At 41.6% G+C, this 22,755-nt stretch overlaps 1 protein-coding gene across 1 annotated transcript; it reads left to right on the plus strand.

Moving 5' to 3' along the window:
• The first annotated feature begins 357 nt into the window (after positions 1–357).
• LOC126188527 (uncharacterized) lies at positions 358–2,311 on the plus strand. Its single transcript, XM_049930127.1, has 6 exons — positions 358–371; positions 413–450; positions 529–706; positions 778–960; positions 1,042–1,207; positions 2,243–2,311. The coding sequence occupies exons 1-6, from the start codon at positions 358–360 to the stop codon at positions 2,309–2,311; spliced, it is 648 nt and encodes a 215-aa protein (XP_049786084.1).
• The last annotated feature ends 20,444 nt before the right edge of the window (positions 2,312–22,755 follow it).

Consider the following 22,755-nt stretch of genomic DNA (forward strand, 5'->3'; position numbering starts at 1 on the left):
GGCCACATTTAAACATTTTTTGAAATAGCTGTTACCAATAAAACAAGAATCTTCACTTCTATTCAAAAAACATACAAGTGGATTACTAAAGGGAAAGGATACCATGTCAAAATAAGAGGATATTGTACGAGTATTCCAAACAAATACTTGTCCTGATTTTATTACCTGTTTCAAAAGATACAAACAAATACTAACACAAATTTTTGTAAAAACTGGAAAAACTAGAAAGTGACAAAAAATATCTAATTTCAAGAATAAAACTAAATCAACCTAGCAAATTATAAGAAGAGAAATGGATGCAAGGTCAGTTAATTTCAGTAATTTAAAGCTGTTTGTTTATGAATAACAGTAAGCTATATGACCCCAGACAAGTAAGTGGCTAGTGCATTCAACCATTATTTCTCAAACACAGTACAGCATTTGATACACATCATGATAAACAGCCAGAGAGTTAGAGAGTATACTCAGCCCAAAAAATTCATGCAAAAGCAATATTCACATATCTCAAATTGTCAAAAATCATTAAAGGATTGCCTAATAAATATTCTGTGGGTGCGGAGGAAATACCAGATGCTGTGGTTAAAGCTAGTGGAACATTTCTTGTGGAACCACTAGCCGACAGAGCTAATTCATCATTTTGGAGTGGTGTATTTCTAAATATTCTTAAAAGTGCAAAAGTAAAACCTCTGCTTAAAGAGGATGCAAAGTGTGAAATTGCTAACTATAGGCCTGTTTCAGTTTTCTCGCACTGTTGCAAAATTATGGAAAAAAACATAGGTTCAGAGCTGGAAAGTCAACACAGTCAGCAATCTTTGCCTTTTTAAATGAAATATTAAAAGTGGTGGATGATAAGCAATATGTATCTGGAATATTTCTTGATCTTAGTAAAGGATTTGATATTATTGATCATGAAATTCTCTTGCAAAAATGTAATTATGGAATTAAAGGGCAGTCTGAAAGGTGGATCCAATCATATCTCAATAATTGTCAGCAGATTCCAGAAATAAAATACAAAGACAGTGAAACATAAAAAATTTCTAGTTTTTGCAGTAATGGGCAAAAATTGAGTATGGATTCCCTTAAGGATTTATGGCTGGAACATGTCCTACTTCTGCTGTATGTAAATGACTTGGCTGATAAAATACATGATGGAACTGCAGTAGTGTTTGCAGATGATACAAGAATTCTGATTAAATCACACAGTGAAGTAAATCTGCAGGACACTTCAGAATCGATTATGCATAGCTTAATGCAGAAGTTCAAGACCAATGGGCTTGTGTGTGTGTGGGGGGGGGGGGGGGGGGGGAGACCTCTGTGACAGTTAACTTTCACACCACACAAAACTTCCATCCTGCAAACCTCATTTATGGCATTGAAGGAAAGAATGTCTCAAAAGCTGAACCTACATATAAACACAGTAACTACAAGAATGAGATTTTTACTCTGCAGCGGAGTTTGCACTGATATGAAATTTCCTGGCAGATTAAAACTGTGTGCCAGAACGAGACTCGAACTCAGGACCTTTGCCTTTCGCGGGCAAAGGTACCGAGTTCGAGTCTAGGTCCGGCACACAACTTTAATCTGCCAGGAAGTTTCACAGTAAGTACAAACTTATGCAAGAAGTGTATCATACTGGAATTATGTTATATAACCATTTCTCTTCCTCCTATGCCTACAAACATTAAATATGTTTAAGGTAAAGCCAAAACAGTTCTTGCTTGACCACTGCTTCTACTCTGTCTCAGAATTTCAGGAACATCATAGTATGTAAACCTCATTTACCAAATATTGTTAACTATGTATTATTAAACAATGGAAAATCCAGGATGGAATGTAACAATATATGAGAAGGAAAGCTGCTACTTACCATACAGCAGGTATGCTGAGTCACAGGTAGGCACAACAAAAAGACTCTCACAATTTCGGCCATTAAGGCCTTTGTCAACAATAGACACACATATACACACACACATACTCACGCACTTTGAATTGCATTTGTGTGTTTTATGTCATTTCACACTATAATTTACTCTGTGTTTGTCATTAAGTCTCCCTTACTAAGCTCTGCTATCAAATGTAGAAGCATTGTAATATGTCAGTTTGTCTGTTTTTATTATTATGTTCTTTGATTGGGTTGACCATGTAGTTACAATGACTACTATGACCATAAATTAATTATGTTCACCATTCTCCTATGTACAAACAGTGTACTAAAAAAATGATTCTTGTACTAAATAAACAGTTGCCTTCTGCTACTATCTACTCGACTGTCATATTAAGAAATTTTGAACATCTAGTACTGGAAACATAACCAGAGTCTTGTTTACTTCAGCTGATATGTGTACTTGCACCTTTTTTTGGAACATGATAGCTAGGATACTGGGATCCTGGAGTGTTAAGTGTTTGGATGATGAACTACCACATTTATTTAACACCAACAGTGCACATGGGAGCTTGAGCAATATACAACCTGAACAATTAATAAACAACTCACCACTTAAACTCTTTAATAAGCTGACACTTAAAGCCCAAAGGCACATGCAGTTCATTTACTTAAGTGACAAAGGCAATAACAGTAACATTACATGAGACAAATTAACCATTAGCCTTTCCTCACATTGAAATACACGACAGGAAATGTAATTAACAAAGATCAGGAACTAGCCCCTCGAAATGTCAAAATGATTTGGAAATAGCAAGTTAAACAGACACTAGTCCGTGCAAGATGATTATTACGATAATTTGAATAGGGATATCAGGTACTAGTCACTTCAAATATTAAACAGTTCCAACTACAGAAAAGATATAGCAGCACTGGCCACTTTCAATGATTAGTGACTAAAAGCAATCAATACAAAATCAGCAAATATATGTCAGACACTAGCCCTCGTGAATGATTAGTGATAAAAAACAATTAATCCAGAAAAATCAGCAAACAGATTCTGGGCACTAGCCCCTTCGAATGTTAAACAAATTGCAAAATTGCAATACAGAAAACATAAGGTGGGCCCTAGGTCTTATTTAATCTGACATGTTTCTAAATCATTAACTGGTCTATAGATTATTACTCATAATAAAGCACCAGAAGGTCAACAAATTTGCATCAGTGTCACCTTAACAAAGGAGTGCTTGGTGGATTTTACTCACTCTAACCTTTATGCAGTTTGCAGCTACTACAACTGCAGTGCCAGAATTAGTCGTCCTAAACCCTGGAAGGGTAGGTGGGTGGGGGTGGGGAGGTGGTGCTGGACCTGGAACATTTGCTATTGCCTGCAGCAAAGCAGCACAGCATACAATTTGCCACATATGTAACAGCCGACACCACATTACATAAGCAACCAGTTGAGTTCACAATTCCTTCCAGCACAGCCGCTGACAAGTTCTGTGAGCCACAATTAACAATTGCGTGTGGCTTCATACATTTTGCTCTCACGGGTCAGCAGACACTTGGGCTCCCTTCTCATTCCATCTTCTCCCAACCCCCACTCCATACACACACACGCACACACTCTTGAACATTCTCCTTACCACTATGTCAACCCATCACAGTGGCTGCATTTGGGAGCCTGGCACCTCAGGCCCTGCAGCAGATGATGATGCTTTTTGATGTCCTTCAGTACTAACCTTGCCTTCCTCCTCCAACATTTGCCTCAGAGTGCCAACTTAATTCTGTGTACTGTGAATGTGTGCTACCTTGAATTGTAATGCTGAAATCCTTATAGCCCAGCACAGCATCCAGCAGGTCTTGCATGACCTAGCGAACAGAACCACCAGAGCTTGCAACTTGTGTACAGAATAATTACGTTCTGGCTTGGCTATTAAATATGGGGCAAGTTGTACTGCTTTGCTGTCGGCAGTAGTGACTGTTCCAACACCAGCACCCCCCCCCCCCCCCCCCCCTCCCCCAATTGTTTTGGACAACTCAATAATTTTGGCATATGCTGATGGGTGCCACTCCCCTTCCTGTTCTGGTAACTAGATGGCTGAGATCTCAGAGAGTTGGATGCGTCGGCTTGGAATACAAACTGGTGGTTGAAATCCAGTATGCCCAGAACTGGCACATTATTGAGCACTTGTTTTAAGAACTCAGAAGCTGCTTGTTGAGACTGTCCCCAATTAAATTTCACCTCCTTTTTATCTTAGCTAATTTAGTGGGGCCACCAGTTGGATGACGTTGGCAATGACATTCCCAAACAAATTTATCATGCCTAAGAATCTACTGATTTGCTTCTTATTCTGTGGCACTGGGAATTTATAAATTGGCTGCATCCTTGACTGGTTTATTCTTATGCCTTCCTCAGATGCAAGATTCCCTAAATACAATATTTCCTTCCATGCTAAGGTAAAATGGCCAATCTTAAGCTTGCAGTGCCTGTGTCCCATTAATTTAAGTCACTCCCCAGACACAGAACACATATGCTCATTAACCTAATGCAAATTAAGAAGACTAGGCAGGAGCTTATGTTTGCAATACCATGTGTGATGAAGCAATGAAGTGCTACATCCTGAATCTATTAATATGCAAACTGGCTCAATGCCTAATGCAGCACATATATAAGAGGGGTCTGTGAGATTCACCTTGCGCACACTGCGGCAGCCGCATGGGGCCGGTTGCTTCTTGGGCCACAGCAGTACCCTCCAGCATCAGCTGTCCTTACGCCACTCACAGAGATACCTACAGTCACATGCCAGATGCACCTCACTCCCACAGTGGAAAAGCACATGTCATACAGTGTTCTGTACATGAGCAGTAATTCCCTTTTTTCACAATCTAATTCCCCATAATTCCACTTTTCACCCACACACCAGATGTTTTCTGTATCGAGAATCATTTTACCTAAATCAGTGAAAAATTGTGGCTTATGCAAGAATAACACCTGCAATCTGTCCCTCGGCTTCAAGCTTTCAACAACATTCATAACAGCTTATGCTTCAAAACGTTTTACAGACAACACAATCACGGCTACTCTTGCCTGTTCAGTGTAATCTGCAAGGTTTTTGTTTGCTGCCTGCACTTCATAAAAATATTGTTCTACGTAGTCCTTGTGTCACACCCTATATATTCAAACACTGTTGTTTTACAAAGGTTCACAAGAGAACAGGTACATTGCAAAATCTGTTGCCAACCGTTTTAATTACCAATGCATCAAATCTAGCATTAGCTGACATATTACACTATAGGAAACACATAAGTGGTTGGCCTGATCTTCCAAATGTGCAAGCAACCGTAGCATTTCCACTACCTGATATATCTTAACAATTGACAAAACTCAAATATCTTTAGTGATGGGGAGATGGTGGTTCTAAAGCTTACTAAAAGGACAGCTTGAACCTATTTGCATGCTAATATAACAATGAAGAAAATCATATATGTAAAAACAAAGATGATGTGACTCACCAAACGAAAGTGCTGGCTGGTCGATAGACACACAAACATACACACAAAATTCAAGCTTTTGCAACAAACGGTTGCTTCATCAGGAAAGAGGGAAGGAGAGGGAAAGACGAAAGGATGTGGGTTTTAAGGGAGAGGGTAAGGAGTCATTCCAATCAAGGGAGCAGAAAGACTTACCTTAGGGGGAAGAAAGGACAGGTATACACTCGCACACCCACACATATCCATCTGTGCATACACAGACACAAGCAGACATTTGTAAAGGCAAAGAGTTTGGGCAGAGATGTCAGTTGAGGCGGAAGTACAGAGGCAAAGATGTTGATGAAAGACAGGTGAGGTATGAGTGGCGGCAACTTGAAATTAGCGGAGATTGAGGCGTGGCGGATAACAAGAAGAGAGGATATACTGAAGGGCAAGTTCCCATCTCCGGAGTTCTGACAGGTTGGTGTTAGTGGGAAGTCTCCAGATAACCGGGATGGTGTAACACTGTGCCAAGATGTGCTGGCCATGCACCAAGGCATGTTTAGCCACAGGGTGATCCTCATTACCAACAAACACTGTCTGCCTGTGTCCATTCATGTGAATGGACAGTTTCTTGCTGGTCACTCCCACATAGAAAGCTTCACAGTGCAGGCAGGTCAGTTGGTAAATCACGTGGGTGCTTTCACACGTGGCTCTGCCTTTGATCGTGTACACCTTCCGGGTTACAGGACTGGAGTAGATGGCGGTGGGAGGGTGCATGGGACAGGTTTTACAACGGGGGCAGTTACAAGGGTAGGAGCCAGAGGGTAGGGAAGGTGGTTTGGGGATTTCATAGGGATGAACTAAGAGGTTACGAAGGTTAGGTGGACAGCAAAAAGACACTCTTGGTGGAGTGGGGAGGATTTCATGAAGGATGGATCTCATTTCAGGGCAGGATTTGAGGAAGTTGTATCCCTGCTGGAGAGCCACATTCAGAGTCTGATCCAGTCCCGGAAAGTATCCTGTCACAAGTGGGGCACTTTTGGGGCACTTTTGGGGTTCTTCTGTGGAAGGTTCTGGGTTTGAGGAGATGAGGAAGTGGCTCTGGTTATTTGCTTCTGTACCAGGTCGGGAGGGTAGTTGCGGGATGCGAAAGCTGTTTTCAGGTTGTTGGTGTAATGGTTCAGGGATTCTGGACTGGAGCAGATTCATTTGCCACAAAGACCTAGGCTGTAGGGAAGGGACCGTTTGATGTGGAATGGGTGGCAGCTGTCATAATGGAGGTACTGTTGCTTGTTGGTGTGTTTGATGTGGACGGACGTGTGAAGCTGGCCATTGGACAGGTGGAGGTCAACGTCAAGGAAAGTGGCATGGGATTTGGAGTAGGACTAGGTGAATCTGATGGCACCAAATGAGTAGAGGTTGGAGAAGAAATTCTGGAGTTCTTCTTCACTGTGAGTCCAGATCATGAAGATGTCATCAATAAATCTGTACCAAACTTTGGGTTGGCAGGCCTGGGTAACCAAGAATGTTTCCTCTAAGCGACCCATGAATAGGTTGGCGTACGAGGGGGCCATCCTGGTACCCATGGCTGTTCCCTTTAATTGTTCCCTCGAAAGTGAAGAAATTGTGGGTCAGGATGAAGCTGGCTAAGATAATGAGGAAAGAGGTTTTAGGTAGGGTGGCAGGTGATCGGCGTGAAAGGAAGTGTTCCATCGCAGCGAGGCCCTGGATGTGCGGAATATTTGTGTATAAGGAAGTGGCATCAATGGTTACAAGGATGGTTTCTGGGGGTAACAGACTGGGTAAGGATTCCAGGCATTCGAGAAAGTAGTAGGTGTCTTTGGTGGAGGATGGGAGACTGCATGTAATGGGTTGAAGGTGTTGGTCTACGTAGGCAGAGATATGTTCTGTGGGGGCTTGGTAACCAGCTACAATGGGACGGCCGGGATGATTGGGTTTGTGAATTTTAGGAAGAAGGTAGAAGGTAGGGGTGTGGGGTGTTGGTGGGGTCAGGAGGTTGATGGAGTCAGGTGAAAGGTTTTGTAGGGGGCCTAAGGTTCTGAGGATTCCTTGAAGCTCTGCCTGGACATCAGGAATGGGATTACCTTGGCAAACTTTGTATGTAGTGTTGTCTGAAAGCTGACGCAGTCCCTCAGCCACATACTCCCGACGATCAAGTACCACGGTCGTGGAACCCTTGTCCGCCGGAAGAATGACGATGGATCGGTCAGCCTTCAGATCACGGATGGCCTGGGCTTCAGCAGTGGTGATGTTGGGGGTAGGATTAAGGTTTTTCAAGAAGGTTTGAGAGGCAAGGCTGGAAGTCAGAAATTCCTGGAAAGTTTGGAGAGGGTGATTTTGAGGAAGAGGAGGTGGGTCCCGCTGTGATGGAGGATGGAACTGTTCCAGGCAGGGTTCAATTTGGATAGTGTCTTGGGGAGTTGGATCATTAGGAGTAGGATTAGGATCATTTTTCTTCGTGGCAAAGTGATATTTCCAGCAGAGAGTACGGGTGTAGGACAGTAAATCTTTGACAAGGGCTGTTTGGTTGAATCTGGGAGTGGGGCTGAAGGTGAGGCCTTTGGATAGGACAGAGGTTTCGGATTGGGAGAGAGGTTTCGAGGAAAGGTGAACTACTGAATTAGGGTGTTGTGGTTCCAGATTGTGTTGATTGGAATTTTGAGGTTTTGGGGGGAGTGGAGCTGGAAGTGGGAGATTGAGTAGGTGGGAGAGACTGGGTCTGTGTGCAATGAGAGGAGGTTGAGGTTTGCTGGAAAGGTTGTGAAGGGTGAGTTAGTTGCCTTTCCGGAGGTGGGAAACCAGGAGATTGGATAGTTTTTTGAGGTGGAGGGTGGGATGCTGTTCTAATTTGCGGTTGGTCTGTAGGAGGATGCTCTGAACAGCCGGTGTGGATGTGGGAGAGGAAAGATTGAGGACTTTTATTAAGGATAGGAGTCGACGGGTGTGTTCATTGGCTGAGTTGATGTGTAGTTGAAGGATTAGGTGGGTGAGGGCAATGGATTGTTCAGTTTGGAACTGGTATAGGGACTGATGGAAAGAAGGGTTACAGCCAGAGATGGTAACTTTAAGTGTGAGGCCTTTGAGGGTAATGCCAAATGTCAGACAAGCCTGAGAAAATAAAATATGAGAGTGTAATCTGGCTAGGGCGAAGGCATGTTTGCGGAGGGAATGTAAATAAACCTTAATGGGGTCGTTGTGGGGATGTTGTAAGGGTGACATGGTATTAGAAGGTGGAAAGTGTAACATGAGGCTGAAATGAAAATGAAAATAAAAATATATGGGGAGAGATAAAGGTGAACTAGAAAGCAACTGGAGATCTGGAGTGAAAAAAGGCGAAAAAGTGTTGGTTATAGCTGGGCTATGTTGAACCTGTGGTGAACTTGGGTTGGTAGACAATGATGTGCACAAAGGTTAGGTGGTTGTGTTGCCACCAAAACACGTTAAAGGGTGGAGCAATTCGGGAAAATTTCGAAAAATCTGCGTGTAAATGTATTAAAAGGAGTGGTTTTGTGGTGGCAGATTGTGAAAATGAGGCTAACAATTGTCTGGCGAAGAAATAATGATGTTAAAACCTGTGGGAAGCGGCTTCTCCTTCTCCTCTTTACCAAATCTACCATACAATTTTATCCCTTCTATATATACTCAATAATACGTAATCCACTTCCAAACCATAACCAAAAAATTTTTTTCCGCTTTCAACACTACTGCTGTTATAAAATCCACCGCTTCCAGTTCACAAACAGTTCCTTTCAGCTATTAAACAGCCATTTCAGCTAGTTCTAGTAACTTTTGCTATTTTTCCATTTCCGTTTTTCCCACATCACTGATCTTTTTTAGCCGCTTCTCCCACCTCTTTCCTCGTTACCTTAGCCAGCTTCATCCTGACCTACAACTTCTTCACTTTCGAAGGCCAGACATACCAACAATTAAAGGGAACAGCCATGGGTACCAGGATGGCCCCCTCGTACGCCAACCTATTCATGGGTCGCTTAGAGGAAGCCTTCTTGGTTACCCAGGCCTGCCAACCCAAAGTTTGGTACAGATTTATTGATGACATCTTCATGATCTGGACTCACAGTGAAGAAGAACTCCAGAATTTCCTCTCCAACCTCAACTCCTTTGGTTCCATCAGATTCACCTAGTCCTACTCCAAATCCCATGCCACTTTCCTTGACGTTGACCTCCACCTGTCCAATGGCCAGCTTCAACGTCCGTCCACATCAAACACACCAACAAGCAACAGTACCTCCATTATGACAGCTGCCACCCATTCCACATCAAACGGTCCCTTCCCTACAGCCTAGGTCTTTGTGGCAAATGAATCTGCTCCAGTCCAGAATCCCTGAACCATTACACCAACAACCTGAAAACAGCTTTCGCATCCTGTAACTACCCTCCTGACCTGGTACAGAAGCAAATAACCAGAGCCACTTCCTCATCTCCTCAAACCCAGAACCTTCCACAGAAGAACCACAAAAGTGCCCCACTTGTGACAGGATACTTTCCGGGACTGGATCAGACTCTGAATGTGGCTCTCCAGCAGGGATACGACTTCCTCAAATCCTGCCCTGAATGAGATCCATCCTTCATGAAATCCTCCCCACTCCACCAAGAGTGTTTTTTCGCTGTCCATCTAACCTTCGTAACCTCTTAGTTCATCCATATGAAATCCCCAAACCACCTTCCCTACCCTCTGGCTCCTACCCTTGTAACTGCCCCCGTTGTAAAACCTGTCCCATGCACCCTCCCACCACCACCTACTCCAGTCCTGTAACCCAGAAGTTGTACACGATCAAAGGTAGAGCCACGTGTGAAAGCACCCATGTGATTTACCAACTGACCTGCCTGCACTGTGAAGCTTTCTATGTGGGAATGACCAGCAACAAACTGTCCATTCACATGAATGGACACAGGCAGACAGTGTTTGTTGGTAATGAGGATCACCCTGTGGCTAAACATTCCTTGGTGCATGGCCAGCACATCTTGGCACAGTGTTACACCATCCGGGTTATCTGGAGACTTCCCACTAACACCAACCTGTCAGAACTCCGGAGATGGGAACTTGCCCTTCAGTATATTCTCTCTTCTCGTTATCCGCCACGCCTCAATCTCCACTAATTTCAAGTTGCCGCCACTCATACCTCACCTGTCTTTCAACAACATCTTTGCCTCTGTACTTCTGCCTCAACTGACATCTCTGCCCAAACTCTTTGCCTTTACAAATGTCTGCTTGTGTCTGTGTATGCACGGATGTATATGTGTGGGTGAGCGAGTGTATACCTGTCCTTTCTTCCCCCTAAGGTAAGTCTTTCCGCTCCCGGGATTGGAATGACTCCTTACCCTCTCCCTTAAAACCCACATCCTTTCGTCTGTCCCTCTCCTTCCCTCTTTCCTGATGAAGCAACCGTTTGTTGCGAAAGCTTGAATTTTGTGTGTATGTTTGTGTGTCTATCGACCAGCCAGCACTTTCGTTTGGTAAGTCACATCATCTTTGTTTTTAGATATATTTTTCCCACGTGGAATGTTTCTCTCTATTATATTCATATCAATGAAGAAAATCAGTTATTAATAACATTATTTAATTGGATAGATAAAAAAAATCAACTCACCAAGCCGCAGCAGAACACACACGTAAAAGACTGTTGTGACTAGCAACCTTTCAGAGCCAGTGGCTCCTTCTTCAGGCAGGTATGGTAGTCATGCTAATGTATAAGGCTGAATAGTGTTTACATAATAGCTGGTATATGACATGCATTGTTTTGCAGGTGGCTCTCCCTCTGCTAGTATATGTTTCATCAGTTACATGGCTATTATAGGTGGTGGTAGGCGGGTGCATAAGGGACTATCACAGGGGTAAGAGCCATAGGGTAGGGAGATGGGTACAGAAGGAGCATAGGGTCTGACAAGAATATTGCAGAGATTGGGAGGGCGACGGAAAGCTATTTTAGGTGTGGTGGGCAAAGTTTCAGACAGAATGGATCTCATTTCCGGGCATGATTTTAGGAAGTCATGGCCCTACCAAAGTAGCTGATTAACACATTCCACACCAGGATAGTACTGAGGCACCAATGATGTGCTCTGAAAGTGTTTTGTGGAGGAATCAGCAGTATCAGGATTGGATTTGTGGCCTGGGAAATCTGCTTTTCAGCCAGGCTGGTGGGGTAATTACATGCAGTGAAGGCTGAGGTGAGAATGGTGGTGTACTGCTGTAAAGAGTGTGCATTTGAACAAATATGTTTGCCTCAGATGCCAAGGCTGTATGGGAAAGAATGTTTGACAGTATGAGAGAGAACGTTTGACATTGAAAGGACAGCAACTGTCAAATTGTAGGTACTGTTGTTTATTGGTAGGTTTAATGTGGGTAGAAGTGTGTAGCTGACCTTCAGTGAGGACGAGATCAACATCAAGGAAAGTGGCATGGGATTCAGAACAGGAGCATGAGAAATTTAATTGCGAAAAGGTATCCAGAGATTCCAGGAATTTTAGCAGGTCAGCATCACCATGAGTCCGTAAGGTACAGATGTCATCAATGTATCTAAATCAGACCAGGGGCTGAAGACTTATGGATCCCAGGAAAGCCCCTTCCAAGCAACCCATGAAAAGGTTGGCACAGGAAGGAGCCATCCTGGTTCTCATGGCCGTAACCCTGATCTGTTTGTATTTCTGCCCCTCAAAGATGAATAGTTGTCGGCAAGTATAAAGTTGATTCAGGTGAGTAGGAAGGATGTCATAGGTTTGGAATCAGGTGGGCACTGACTCAGGAAATGTTCAATAGCAGACAGACCATGTAATTGGGGGAGGTGGCATGAATGATGACAAGCAAGGTGTGTGGTGGGAGTGGGATGGGCATTGATTTCAGATGATTTAGGAAATGGATGGTATCTTTGATGTAGGAGGGGAGTTTTTGTACTATGGGTTGCAGGTGTTGATCCGCTAAGGCAGATATATGTTTGGTGGGTGCTTTGAAGCCAGCAACTACAGGACAGCCAGGATGACTGGGTCTGTGGATCTTAGGATGAAGGTACAAGGAGGGGATGTGTTGTTAGAGTGGGGTGAGAAGTCCTATGGATTGAGGTGTTAGTCCTTGTGAGGGGCTTGAGGTTTTAAGTAGGGACTACAGGTCAGTTTCAATCACAGGGATGGGATCTTAATGGCAGATGCTGTATGTAAATGTGTCAGACCACTGGCGTAGACCTTCATTAACATACTCCTTTCAGTCAAGTACTACAGTGTTAGATCCTTTGTCTGTTGGGAGGATAATGATAGAGTCATCAGCCTTTAGGGAACGTAGAGGCTGGAGTTCTGCAGGAAGGACAGGTTAGGGTCCTGTTGTAGGGGCCTAAGGAAGGGTTGTGAGGCAATGCTGGATGTGAGGAATTCTTGGAAGGCTTGGAAGGGATGATTTTGAGGTAGTGGTGGTGGATCAAGTTGGGATCTTGGTTTGAACTGTTCAAGGCAGGGCTCAATGTCAGGTTTGCTGTTGGAAAGGTTTTGGGGTTGGGTTGCAAAGTGATATTTCCAATGGATATTACATATGAAGGAAAGGAGGTCCTTCACCAAAGCAGCATGATCAAATGCAGGTTTAGGGCTGAAAGTGTTAGGCCTTTTGGAGTAACTCCATGGGACAAGCAGGTTTTAAGAAACAGACTGTGGGACATCTAAGAGATGATACAGATAATTCAATAGGGGAATGTGCTTTAGATGAGAGGTTAAGGGCACTGTACTGTTGTGACTGGTTTTTGTGATTATGGGTGATTCTTAGTCTGGGAGGCAGTGATGAAGGCTGTAGGATGTTGAGGAGATTGGCCAAGCTCGGTTTATAGGAGAGGAGTGGTGGTTGATTGTGTGGCTGTTTAAGGAGTTTCAGGGGGACAGGAAGGGAAATACCACTGTTCAGGTAGTTTAGGAGAAGGTGGGGTAGCTTTTTGAGGTGAAGTCTGGCATGTTATTCCAGTTAGAAGTTGGCTTGGTGGATGGTACCATTCAAGGAAAGATGAGGGACAGATAACTGCAGGACTTTGTAGAAGGAGAGAAGTCTGGTAGAGTGGAAATTTTCTTATGAGGCATATAGGTTCCTGATTAGCTGGGAAAGATCAAGAGAGTCCTGCATGTGAAACAGTAAAAGAGCCTGGTGTAGGGTAGGATTGCATCCGCAAATGGGGACTTTAAGTGTTAGGCCTTTTGGAGTAACTCCATGGGACAAAAAGGTTTTAAGAAACAGACTGTGGGACATTAGTTTTTATGGTGTAAAGGCATGACTTCGAAAGGAACGGATGTAGTATGAGATGGGATTCATCATAGCAAGAGAGAACAGTTTGGAAAGTTAAAACTCGTCATCGGGGGTGGGGGGATAAAGAAAGAAAGAAAAAAAATAAGCAGAAGGTGGAAAAAATAGAAAAACAGTAGAAAAGTAATGAAAAACATTGGAAAAATTAGAAAACTTCTTACGGAAATCATTTGTAAGAGGTAATGAGTGGGTGATCTATATTGATACGAAAAAATGATAAATGGAAAAAACTGATTGGGAAAATTGTGAAAACAGATGGAATTTTAGAAACTGGGTAAGCAGAAGGCGAAAGTCATAGGAGAAAAAGTAAACTACTTAGGTTGGCAAATACAGTGACATAAGAGATGGCATAAGAGATGGCAATCGATCAGAGCAATTTGTCGAAAAACAAACGTACCAAAACGTAAAAGAATTATGTATAAACAAGATAAGTGGCTGACAGAAAAGAAAATAGCTGTCAAATTTGCAAACACATTGGTTAAAGACAATTGTTAAAAGGTCAACTAGTGCAATGAATCATAAACTGTTGTATGCAAATTCATTATTAACAATGGAATTGTAATATACAAATAAAAATTGAAATTGACGTGTCGACGAGCACGGAAATCGGTATTAGAAAAGATATAGGGGTAAAGTGCTGATTAATCTTGGTGATACAGATTAATAAATGAACGGAGTAGCCACTTAAGCTAGAAAACAGACGATAGTTTAAACAAGACAGATGACAACAAAGACTGGCAAGAGTGTTAAATAAGAAGAATGATGGCTATATGGGCTAATATAACTTTGAAAACAATCAGTTATTGATAAAATTATTTAATTGGGTAGATAAAAAGTCTACTCACCAAGTGGCGGCAGAACACACACATAAAAAGACTGTTGTGATTGGCAAGCTTTCGGAGCCAGTGGCTCCTCCTTCATGCAGAAGGGTTGAAGGGGAAGAAAGAAGGGTGAACGAAAAGGACTGTAGAGGTCTAGGAAAAGGAGTAGATATTGGGAAAGTTGCTCAGAACTACATTACAACATGTCCTTGGTTCTCGCCACCCTCCTGTCCATAATTTACATTAATATCTTCCATTCAGCTTTTCTTCACTGTAACTACTCTTTCTTCACTCCATTTTAATTTTCTGTATCTTTCTTTGTATTTCCCGTCTATTTGTCACCACCCCCTTCCAGCTCTGTTATGTACAGTGCACTTAGCTTCTCATGCACTCCATCTTGCATATTACCCTGTCTTCCACCTTTAAGCTCTCAGGTTTTCAAATCTCGTCCGATGCAGTCAATCAGTCTATCCTTCTCACCCTGTACAGTAAGTCTCCCCTGACCCATGGTTCTTTCGCAATATCCACCCCTTCTCTTAGACCTCTCCAGTCATTTCCCTTCACCCTTCTTCTTTCCCCTTCAGCCCTTCTCCCTGATGAATGAGCCACTGGCTTTGAAATATTGCCAATCACAACAGTCTTTTATGTGTGGGTTTTGCTGCCGCTCGGTGAGTATGTATTTTATCTATGCATTCTAAGACACGCTGCACCCTCTCCACCTCGATCCTCAGTAGGTTCACTCCCCTCTGCCCATTTGCCGATTGCAAAATGGAAAGGCATTGTTGAATGGCCATCAGTTCGTCCAGCAAGGCCTGTATTCCAGTAGAGAACTTTAAATTTTGTCAACTGTCCACATACCCATAATCCTATGCCAATGTCAACCACCAGAGCATGCAATCATGACTTCTGTGAATGTGATGGGAAGGTCCCTTTCCAACAACACAATTCCATCTTGGAGGGTACACAACAAGGCATGGGATGTGGTTGCTGCAGGGCTCACCTCCTGCGTAGTGTCAGTATTGATGTTTATTGGCTTGCTCAACACACTGGTAATTGCAGGCACAGCTCAGACATGGTACCCTCTTCCACTTCATTGCATATTTTTAATTCATATGCCCATGGTCCTTCCTTGAATATTCTACCCACACAACACTTCTTACTCCCATATTTTCCCTGCTCAGCATTGCAAATACACAAAATCTTGTAAGGAACAAGCTCAAATACACAAAATCTTGTGAGAAACAAGCTCACAAAAGCATATACAGTCACATAAAACTTCTACTTAATCTGCTTATTATTAACATCCCACTAATTGCTCAGTATCCAGGTATACCCCAGCAAAACCACGCTAGCTGCTACCATTGATACGTACACTTGCAGCCTTTTTAGAGCATGATGTTGAGGATACAGGGATCCTGGTGTTGTAAGTGATTGGGTGATGAATTAAGTTTGTTGGCCAACAGTAGTTTACATGAGCACTTCAGCAATATACAATTCCAACATTTAGTAAGCCACTGAAACTCTTTTAAAGGCTGACAATACTCAAAGTGTCTTGCAGTTCATATACTTAATTGTCACAGACGATTAGAGTAAGAATACATAATATAAATTATGAAAATTAGCCTTTCCTCACATTGAAATCTATGACAGAAAATGTAATTAATGAAGGCCAAGGACTAGCCTCTCAAAATGTCATAATGATTTGGATATAGCAATGTGAATGGACACTAGTCCCTGCAAGATGTTCGTTACGAAAATTTAAATGTAGATGTCGGGCAGTAGTCCTTTCAAACATTAAACAATTTTCATTACAAAGAAGACAAAGTGGTGTTGTAATGACTTAAAAAGTCAATACAAAATTTATAAACAGATGTTGGGCACTAGCCTCTTCAAATGTTAAACAAATTTAAATACAGAAAGAATGGTGAACTCCAGCCCTTTTAGGTGATTAGTCATTAAAAACAATTCATGCAGAAAAATCAGCAAATAGATGTCAGGCACTATCCCCTCCAAATGTTAAACAAATCTCAATATAGGAAGAATAAGCAGGTACTAAACCCTTTAAATGATTAGTGATTAAATACAATCAAAACAAAAAATCAGCAAATAGATGCCAGACACTAGTCCCTTCAAATGTTAAACAAATTTCACTACAGAAAGGATAAGCAGGCACCAACACCTTTACATGATTAGTGATTAAAAACAATTAATGCAGAAAAATGAATAAATAGCTGCCGGGGTACTTGCTCCTTCAAATGTTAAACAAAGTTCAATATAGAAATGTAAGCAGGCATTAGCCCCTTTGAATGATTAGTGATTAAAATCAATTACTGCAGAAAAATCAGCAAATAGATGCTGGGCACTAGCCCCTTCAGATATTAAACAAATTTTTATATAGGAAATGTAAGTTGGGTGCTAGCCCTTATTTTATCTGACATGATTTTCAAACTGTTAACATGTCTATAGACTATTATTCATAATAAAATGGCCAGAAAGCAAACAGAAATTTGAATCAGTTTCATCTTACCAAGAGAGTTCTTGGTGAATTTTACTCAATCAAACTCTTATGCACTTTGCAACTACCAGAAGCACAGTGCTGGAATTATTGATCCTGTTGTTGGTCATGCAAAACACTGTGCTGGCATGTGGGGAGGGGGAGGGGCACCTAGAATTGGAACATTTGCTACTGCCTGCAATGAAATACCACAGCAATACAACTTGCTGCATATTTAACAGTCAACAACCCATTTTATAAGCAATCAGTTTGATTTCACAATTCCTTCCATTGCAACCATTGACAAGTTCCATGAGCCACAACTAACTTCTGTGTGCAGCACCACCATCACACTATCATGGGCCAGCAGACACTTGGGCTCCCTTCTCATCACCCCACCATGAACACCCTACTGCCCATGCTGTCGACCTGGTCCTGCCTCGCTCTGCCGGTGGCTCCCTCTACCGAGTACCGTCCTCACTCACAGGCAACTGACCACAGCTCCACCTTCCACCATGTAAAAGAGCTTATTTTCAGGCACATGTGCCTCCAATCTGCCAACCCATCATGTGATCTTTGGCAACACCTGCACCGAGTATCGACACATTGCACCAAATGTAACATTAGCAAACTTTTACTTCTTTACCTGACCACACTTTATGTAAGCATTATTTACATCAACATTTAAAAATTGCTGTCATTCACATCACCTCATTGCTAATAACCCATATTTTCATCCTTAGTCACTGTTTTACATAATTCGCTGTACCATACTCTTAGTCAATCCTTAAAGATATCACACTTCTGTTTAACACCTACTTGTTTCGTTTTGACTGAAACCTCAACAGCAAATTTTATTTTAACAAATCCCAATGATGTAATTCAGAATCCTCATTAATCTTCTCGCTATTTTCATTCCCTACTTTTACATATTTCATTTTCACTTACTTAAAGTTCATTTGCTTGCACATCATTACATTATTGTTAATTACTAATGATTTACTTTCTTCTTCTATCTTACATTCAATCGCAATACTATCAACTTTGTCAAGAATATAATTCATTAACTGTGCTCATTCCTTTTAACATTATTAAGTACACCAAACTTTCTTCTGAACTACCCCCAGATTCTGAATATCACCAATATTTCTTTCCTCTGTATCAGAAATCAGTTCATCATCATCATCATTATCAGAACAATTTGGTTGTACTTATTTCAGCAAGATAACAAAGAACCACATGTTGCCTGCACTACCCTGACCTAATCAGATACAGACAAAATCTGATTGTTGCCCTGACCAGCACATTCTTCAGATCACTCACTCTTTGAAAATATTTGGTTACCAGTTTCTGAGAGACTAGCTGTTCACCACTCTCCATTCCCTACCATTGCTGAATTATGGTGTAAGGTTGAAGCAGCATGGAATGGCAACTGTCATCGAAGCTCTGTACAGCTCAGTTCCCAGCAAAGTTGTGAACAGTGAATTTCTACTGAATCTACATGACATGATGATGGATGACAACACTGCATTGCTGACTCTTTTACCAAGTTCCCAGTGGTGACACCAGCTTTCATGGCTTGTAACAATGTTCTCAAGGAATGTGTTGCCTTTAAATAAAAATTGAAATGCATCAGATGATTTAGGCAAACAGCTATCTGGGTTGCTTTTTGTTTGGCATTCAATGCCTGGGATATCCATTGGCTGCAGGCTTTACAATAGCCTAATTCCTGATGAATAATGTGTTGCAAGTTACTGAAGCTGATGTTGAGATCCTTTGCTAGCGCATGAATGGTGGTATGCCATTCTGCCTTAAACACATCACAAACTGCCCACTTGTTTGTAATCAATGAGGCTGTCCTCCTTGATCAACTGGCATCTTGTGTTAGATCAGGACCAGCATGGAACTTCGGGCACTTTTGACTGACATGCTGTCCCATGAACATTCTTCATTATCCAGTGGATGTCTATTGGTGTTTAACATTTGGCAGTTTGGATGCATTTGGCAATAATGTTGTCATAATTCACACTTATGTGTTTACCATATGCACATCAGGAAGACATGATTACCACACTAATTAGTTACCTACATGTCATTGCTTTTATACCTGAATCAGAGTAATGCTGGTTTGCGAGTACACTACAGCAATGCCTTCGAACAGAAGCTTTTTTATCACCCTGTATAGCATCTAAATAGTTAATTACTTGCCCTCTCAAACTGCTTTTTGGTTTTAATTAGTGTCACATTTTCTGTTATAGATTTAAAGAAAAATCATAATTCATATCACAGAAAGACATACGTGTGGCTTTGTGGCAATGCAACAATTTTATTTTCACGTGACTACTACAAGAAATGGTTTTTTGAAAAGTTAGTCTCTCTTTCAGGTAAGTTTGATTGTAGTGTACGGCTCTAAGGCATAGATAAAAAAGAGTTTACATAATTTACTTTGCTCTTCTAAACAAGCAGTGGTAGTATAGCAATATTTGAATTAGATAAGAAAATATGAGGCTAAAATGCAACAAACATAAAAATCTCAGTGACAGAGAGCTATAAAGCCCATTAATAGATAAATGTTTTGGTTATGCTGTATGGTATGAATAATGACTGAAATAAAAACCAGAGGTCTTACATTATCTCGACATACATTTGGACAAAACTGTCTCCCTGTATTGTACCCATGTTGCCAAACTAAGTACCTCCTTAATAAAAAGTTCTTGGGTTTCCAGCTGTGTCAAGTGGTTAAAGTTCCATGCACTTTCAACCAAGGAGTCCTTGCTCACTGTTAAATGATATGACTGCCAGTGGGCTACTGGTGTGTTCTTATATACACTGACTGCTGGCTGGGACATCACTGGTGCTCATGGCATTGCCATATAAGGGCATACGTTAACTCAGTGTTCAATGTGCCCACTTCAGCCTCACAATCCGTGGATCCCATGCCACACTGAGTTGCAGGCCACCATCTCCATTAAGGGTGTTATTGGTGACTTGTACTTTGATAGGTCCTGTAATTACATTGTCTCAGAAGCCGTTAATGGGACAATGACAAAGGTTTTATCCGATCTGGAGTCTGATCTCTAAAGCATGCCTAACTAAGGTGGACTTCTTATGGTAGCATAGGTCATAAAACCTTGCATTTTTCTTCCTGTGTTGTTCTGAAATTTTTCTGACAGGCAACACTTGTATCTTGTAGATCAGAGGTGTTTTGAGACCTGTTGCATCTTTAACTGGTCTCGGTGATTATCAGATTTTTGTTGGAGGCCTGAAGATTGATTTGATATTGTGTCTTTTCATGTGAGATGGAAGGGCATCCCATTGTTGTGGATCATCAGGGGATGACCTAAGTGACACAGAGAGAAGATTGATGACCACACTGTATTTCTTTGAAGAGCACATGAGGAGTTCAGATATCTTTCTTATGATGTTTTGGATTGATTGGAAGCTTCTGATAAGTGCCCTCATCCAGTAGTGCACAGATCTCCACATCATAGTTAGCATATTCTGTAACTAGGGGTGCATTGCCCTTGTCAACTGGAAGGAATACAGTGCCTCCATCATTGCATGGTGTGCACAGACCATTGAACTCAGGCCTGACCATGCTGGGTACCAGTAGCTTTGACTTTCTCAGAATGAAACTTGCTTCATGTATAAATATCATCCACTGTTCCACTGGGGAGCTATGAAACACAATAATAGAGAAATGTTTTGGTTACGTTGTATGGTATGAGTAATGACTGAAATAAAAACTAGAGGTCTTATGTTATCTTGACATATATTTGGACAAAACTGTCTCCCTGTAGGACTTGTGGACTGCTCATTTGATGGGACACAATGCTCTGTGCTGAGTTAACTCCATTTTTAAGTGTCGACATTGCACCCTTGTCAAAATCTCTTGTCATGAAGTTGATGATGGCGCATTCTGAAGATCTGTGGTCCACACCATGTTGTTGTTGTGGAAGGTGGCTGAACTTTGCTTTCTGCTTGTCAGTGCTTCATTTCTGTGATGACTTTTATTGGGTAGCCATAGCTGCATTGAACCAGACCAAAGCTGTGAGTATCCTTGATAATGGCAGATTAAAGGCCATAAGAGCATGTCCTTTTATATCCAGTTGTTTCCTGGTGTTGTGTATCCTTTCTCATAGTTGGGCAAAGCTGTCATGATGAAATATCCTCCTGGAGATGGCAGTGTTGCATGTTGGGATGCCACAGCAAATTACGGAATAATCTTCTAGTCATAGCAGCACAGTAGGAAAGCTAGTGAACTCAAAAAAATAGCCTTCTCGAACACGGTTACCCCAGATGCTTAACACTGTGCCACATTTCCTCCCAGTTCAGGTATGTAATCCAGTTCACCATGGAGGCAAAAAAGTCAATGCATTGTCCTTCCTTGATGTCCTCCCAAAACAAAATGGATGCCTTGACCACAGCACCTATAGAAAACCAACTCACATCGATCTGTATTTGCAAGCCATCAGCCATTACCACATGACACAGAAGCATACTTTGTTGCAAACATTGATAGATTGTGCAAGAATGATATCAGATGCTGATAACCTGCCTGATGGGCTGAGCCACCTACCTAGATCTTCAGGGACAACAGTTACAAGGTTTACCAAATAAATGAAATTATCTCAACAAGATTCACAATGAAATGACTGATAATGGGTGTGAAGAGAAACTGGCATTCTTGCCATTGTTTGGGATCATGTCAGGCATGATAACCCACAAGACAGGGATGATAACCCACAAGATGAAATCGATCTGCTGGCCACTGACACGTATCTGGGAATTACTGAGACCAGTTGAAGATGCAGCAGGTCCCAAACCACTTAGGGGTCAACAAGAAATCTTGCTAGTGTAACAAGTCTTACATTGGACAAACAACTCAGAAAGGAGCATGAGTTGCTTAATCACTTACACTACACCATGAACTCTGCTTTATGTTAGCGTGCATTAGAAACAGGTCACTGGGTCTAAATTTGATGAAAATTCTGTCATGGCTTGCACTAATGGCTTCTGGGGCTGTTTAATTAAAGAATCTATCAAAATAAAAATCATAAAATAAAATGCGTAATAGATATGGTAGCCTGTGGCTTGACATTGTGTGAGATGTTCTAACAGAGCTAAACAAGAAAAATTATCCTGCTGGAGCATTTTGTAACATTGTTGAAGGCTTTGATTGTACGGATGAAAAATTTTACTTATCAAACTAAAGTGTTATGGCATTCATGGCATCCCTCTTGCACAGATTGCCTAAATAACAGAAAGCAGAGGGCCACATTAACAGACTCTTATCTTGGGTATGAAAATAACTGCTGAATGGGGGAATATAACATGGATAGCCACAGGGATTAGTCCTAGCTGTATTCTTATTTATAACCTAACAAATGATCTTCCATTGACATTAAAGGACAGCTAAAAATATGTAATATTTGCTGACCCTAGCAGACACAACTCATATGCAGCTGAACAGTCCTACTAGTGATTCACTGTTAACAGTTTAAGTCATGATCTCACAAAGATACATCTCATGTAACTTCAAACAAGAACGATTACCATTTAACATCATAAGTAGAAGTAGAAATACAAACACAGAAATTAGATAGCCATGCTCACAGTATGCAGATTATGATGTATTAAATGTAGGTGATTTGTGCAGAAACCTTTGTGCTTGTTATGGAGTACACCTTAGTTATGAAGGGAAGACGTTCCTATGTAACAAAATGAATGAAATAATGAAATATACATGCAAACTCACTGACATTTTTGATGA

This window comes from Schistocerca cancellata, chromosome 5 (genome assembly GCF_023864275.1).
Source record: "Schistocerca cancellata isolate TAMUIC-IGC-003103 chromosome 5, iqSchCanc2.1, whole genome shotgun sequence".
Classification (NCBI taxonomy): domain Eukaryota; kingdom Metazoa; phylum Arthropoda; class Insecta; order Orthoptera; family Acrididae; genus Schistocerca; species Schistocerca cancellata.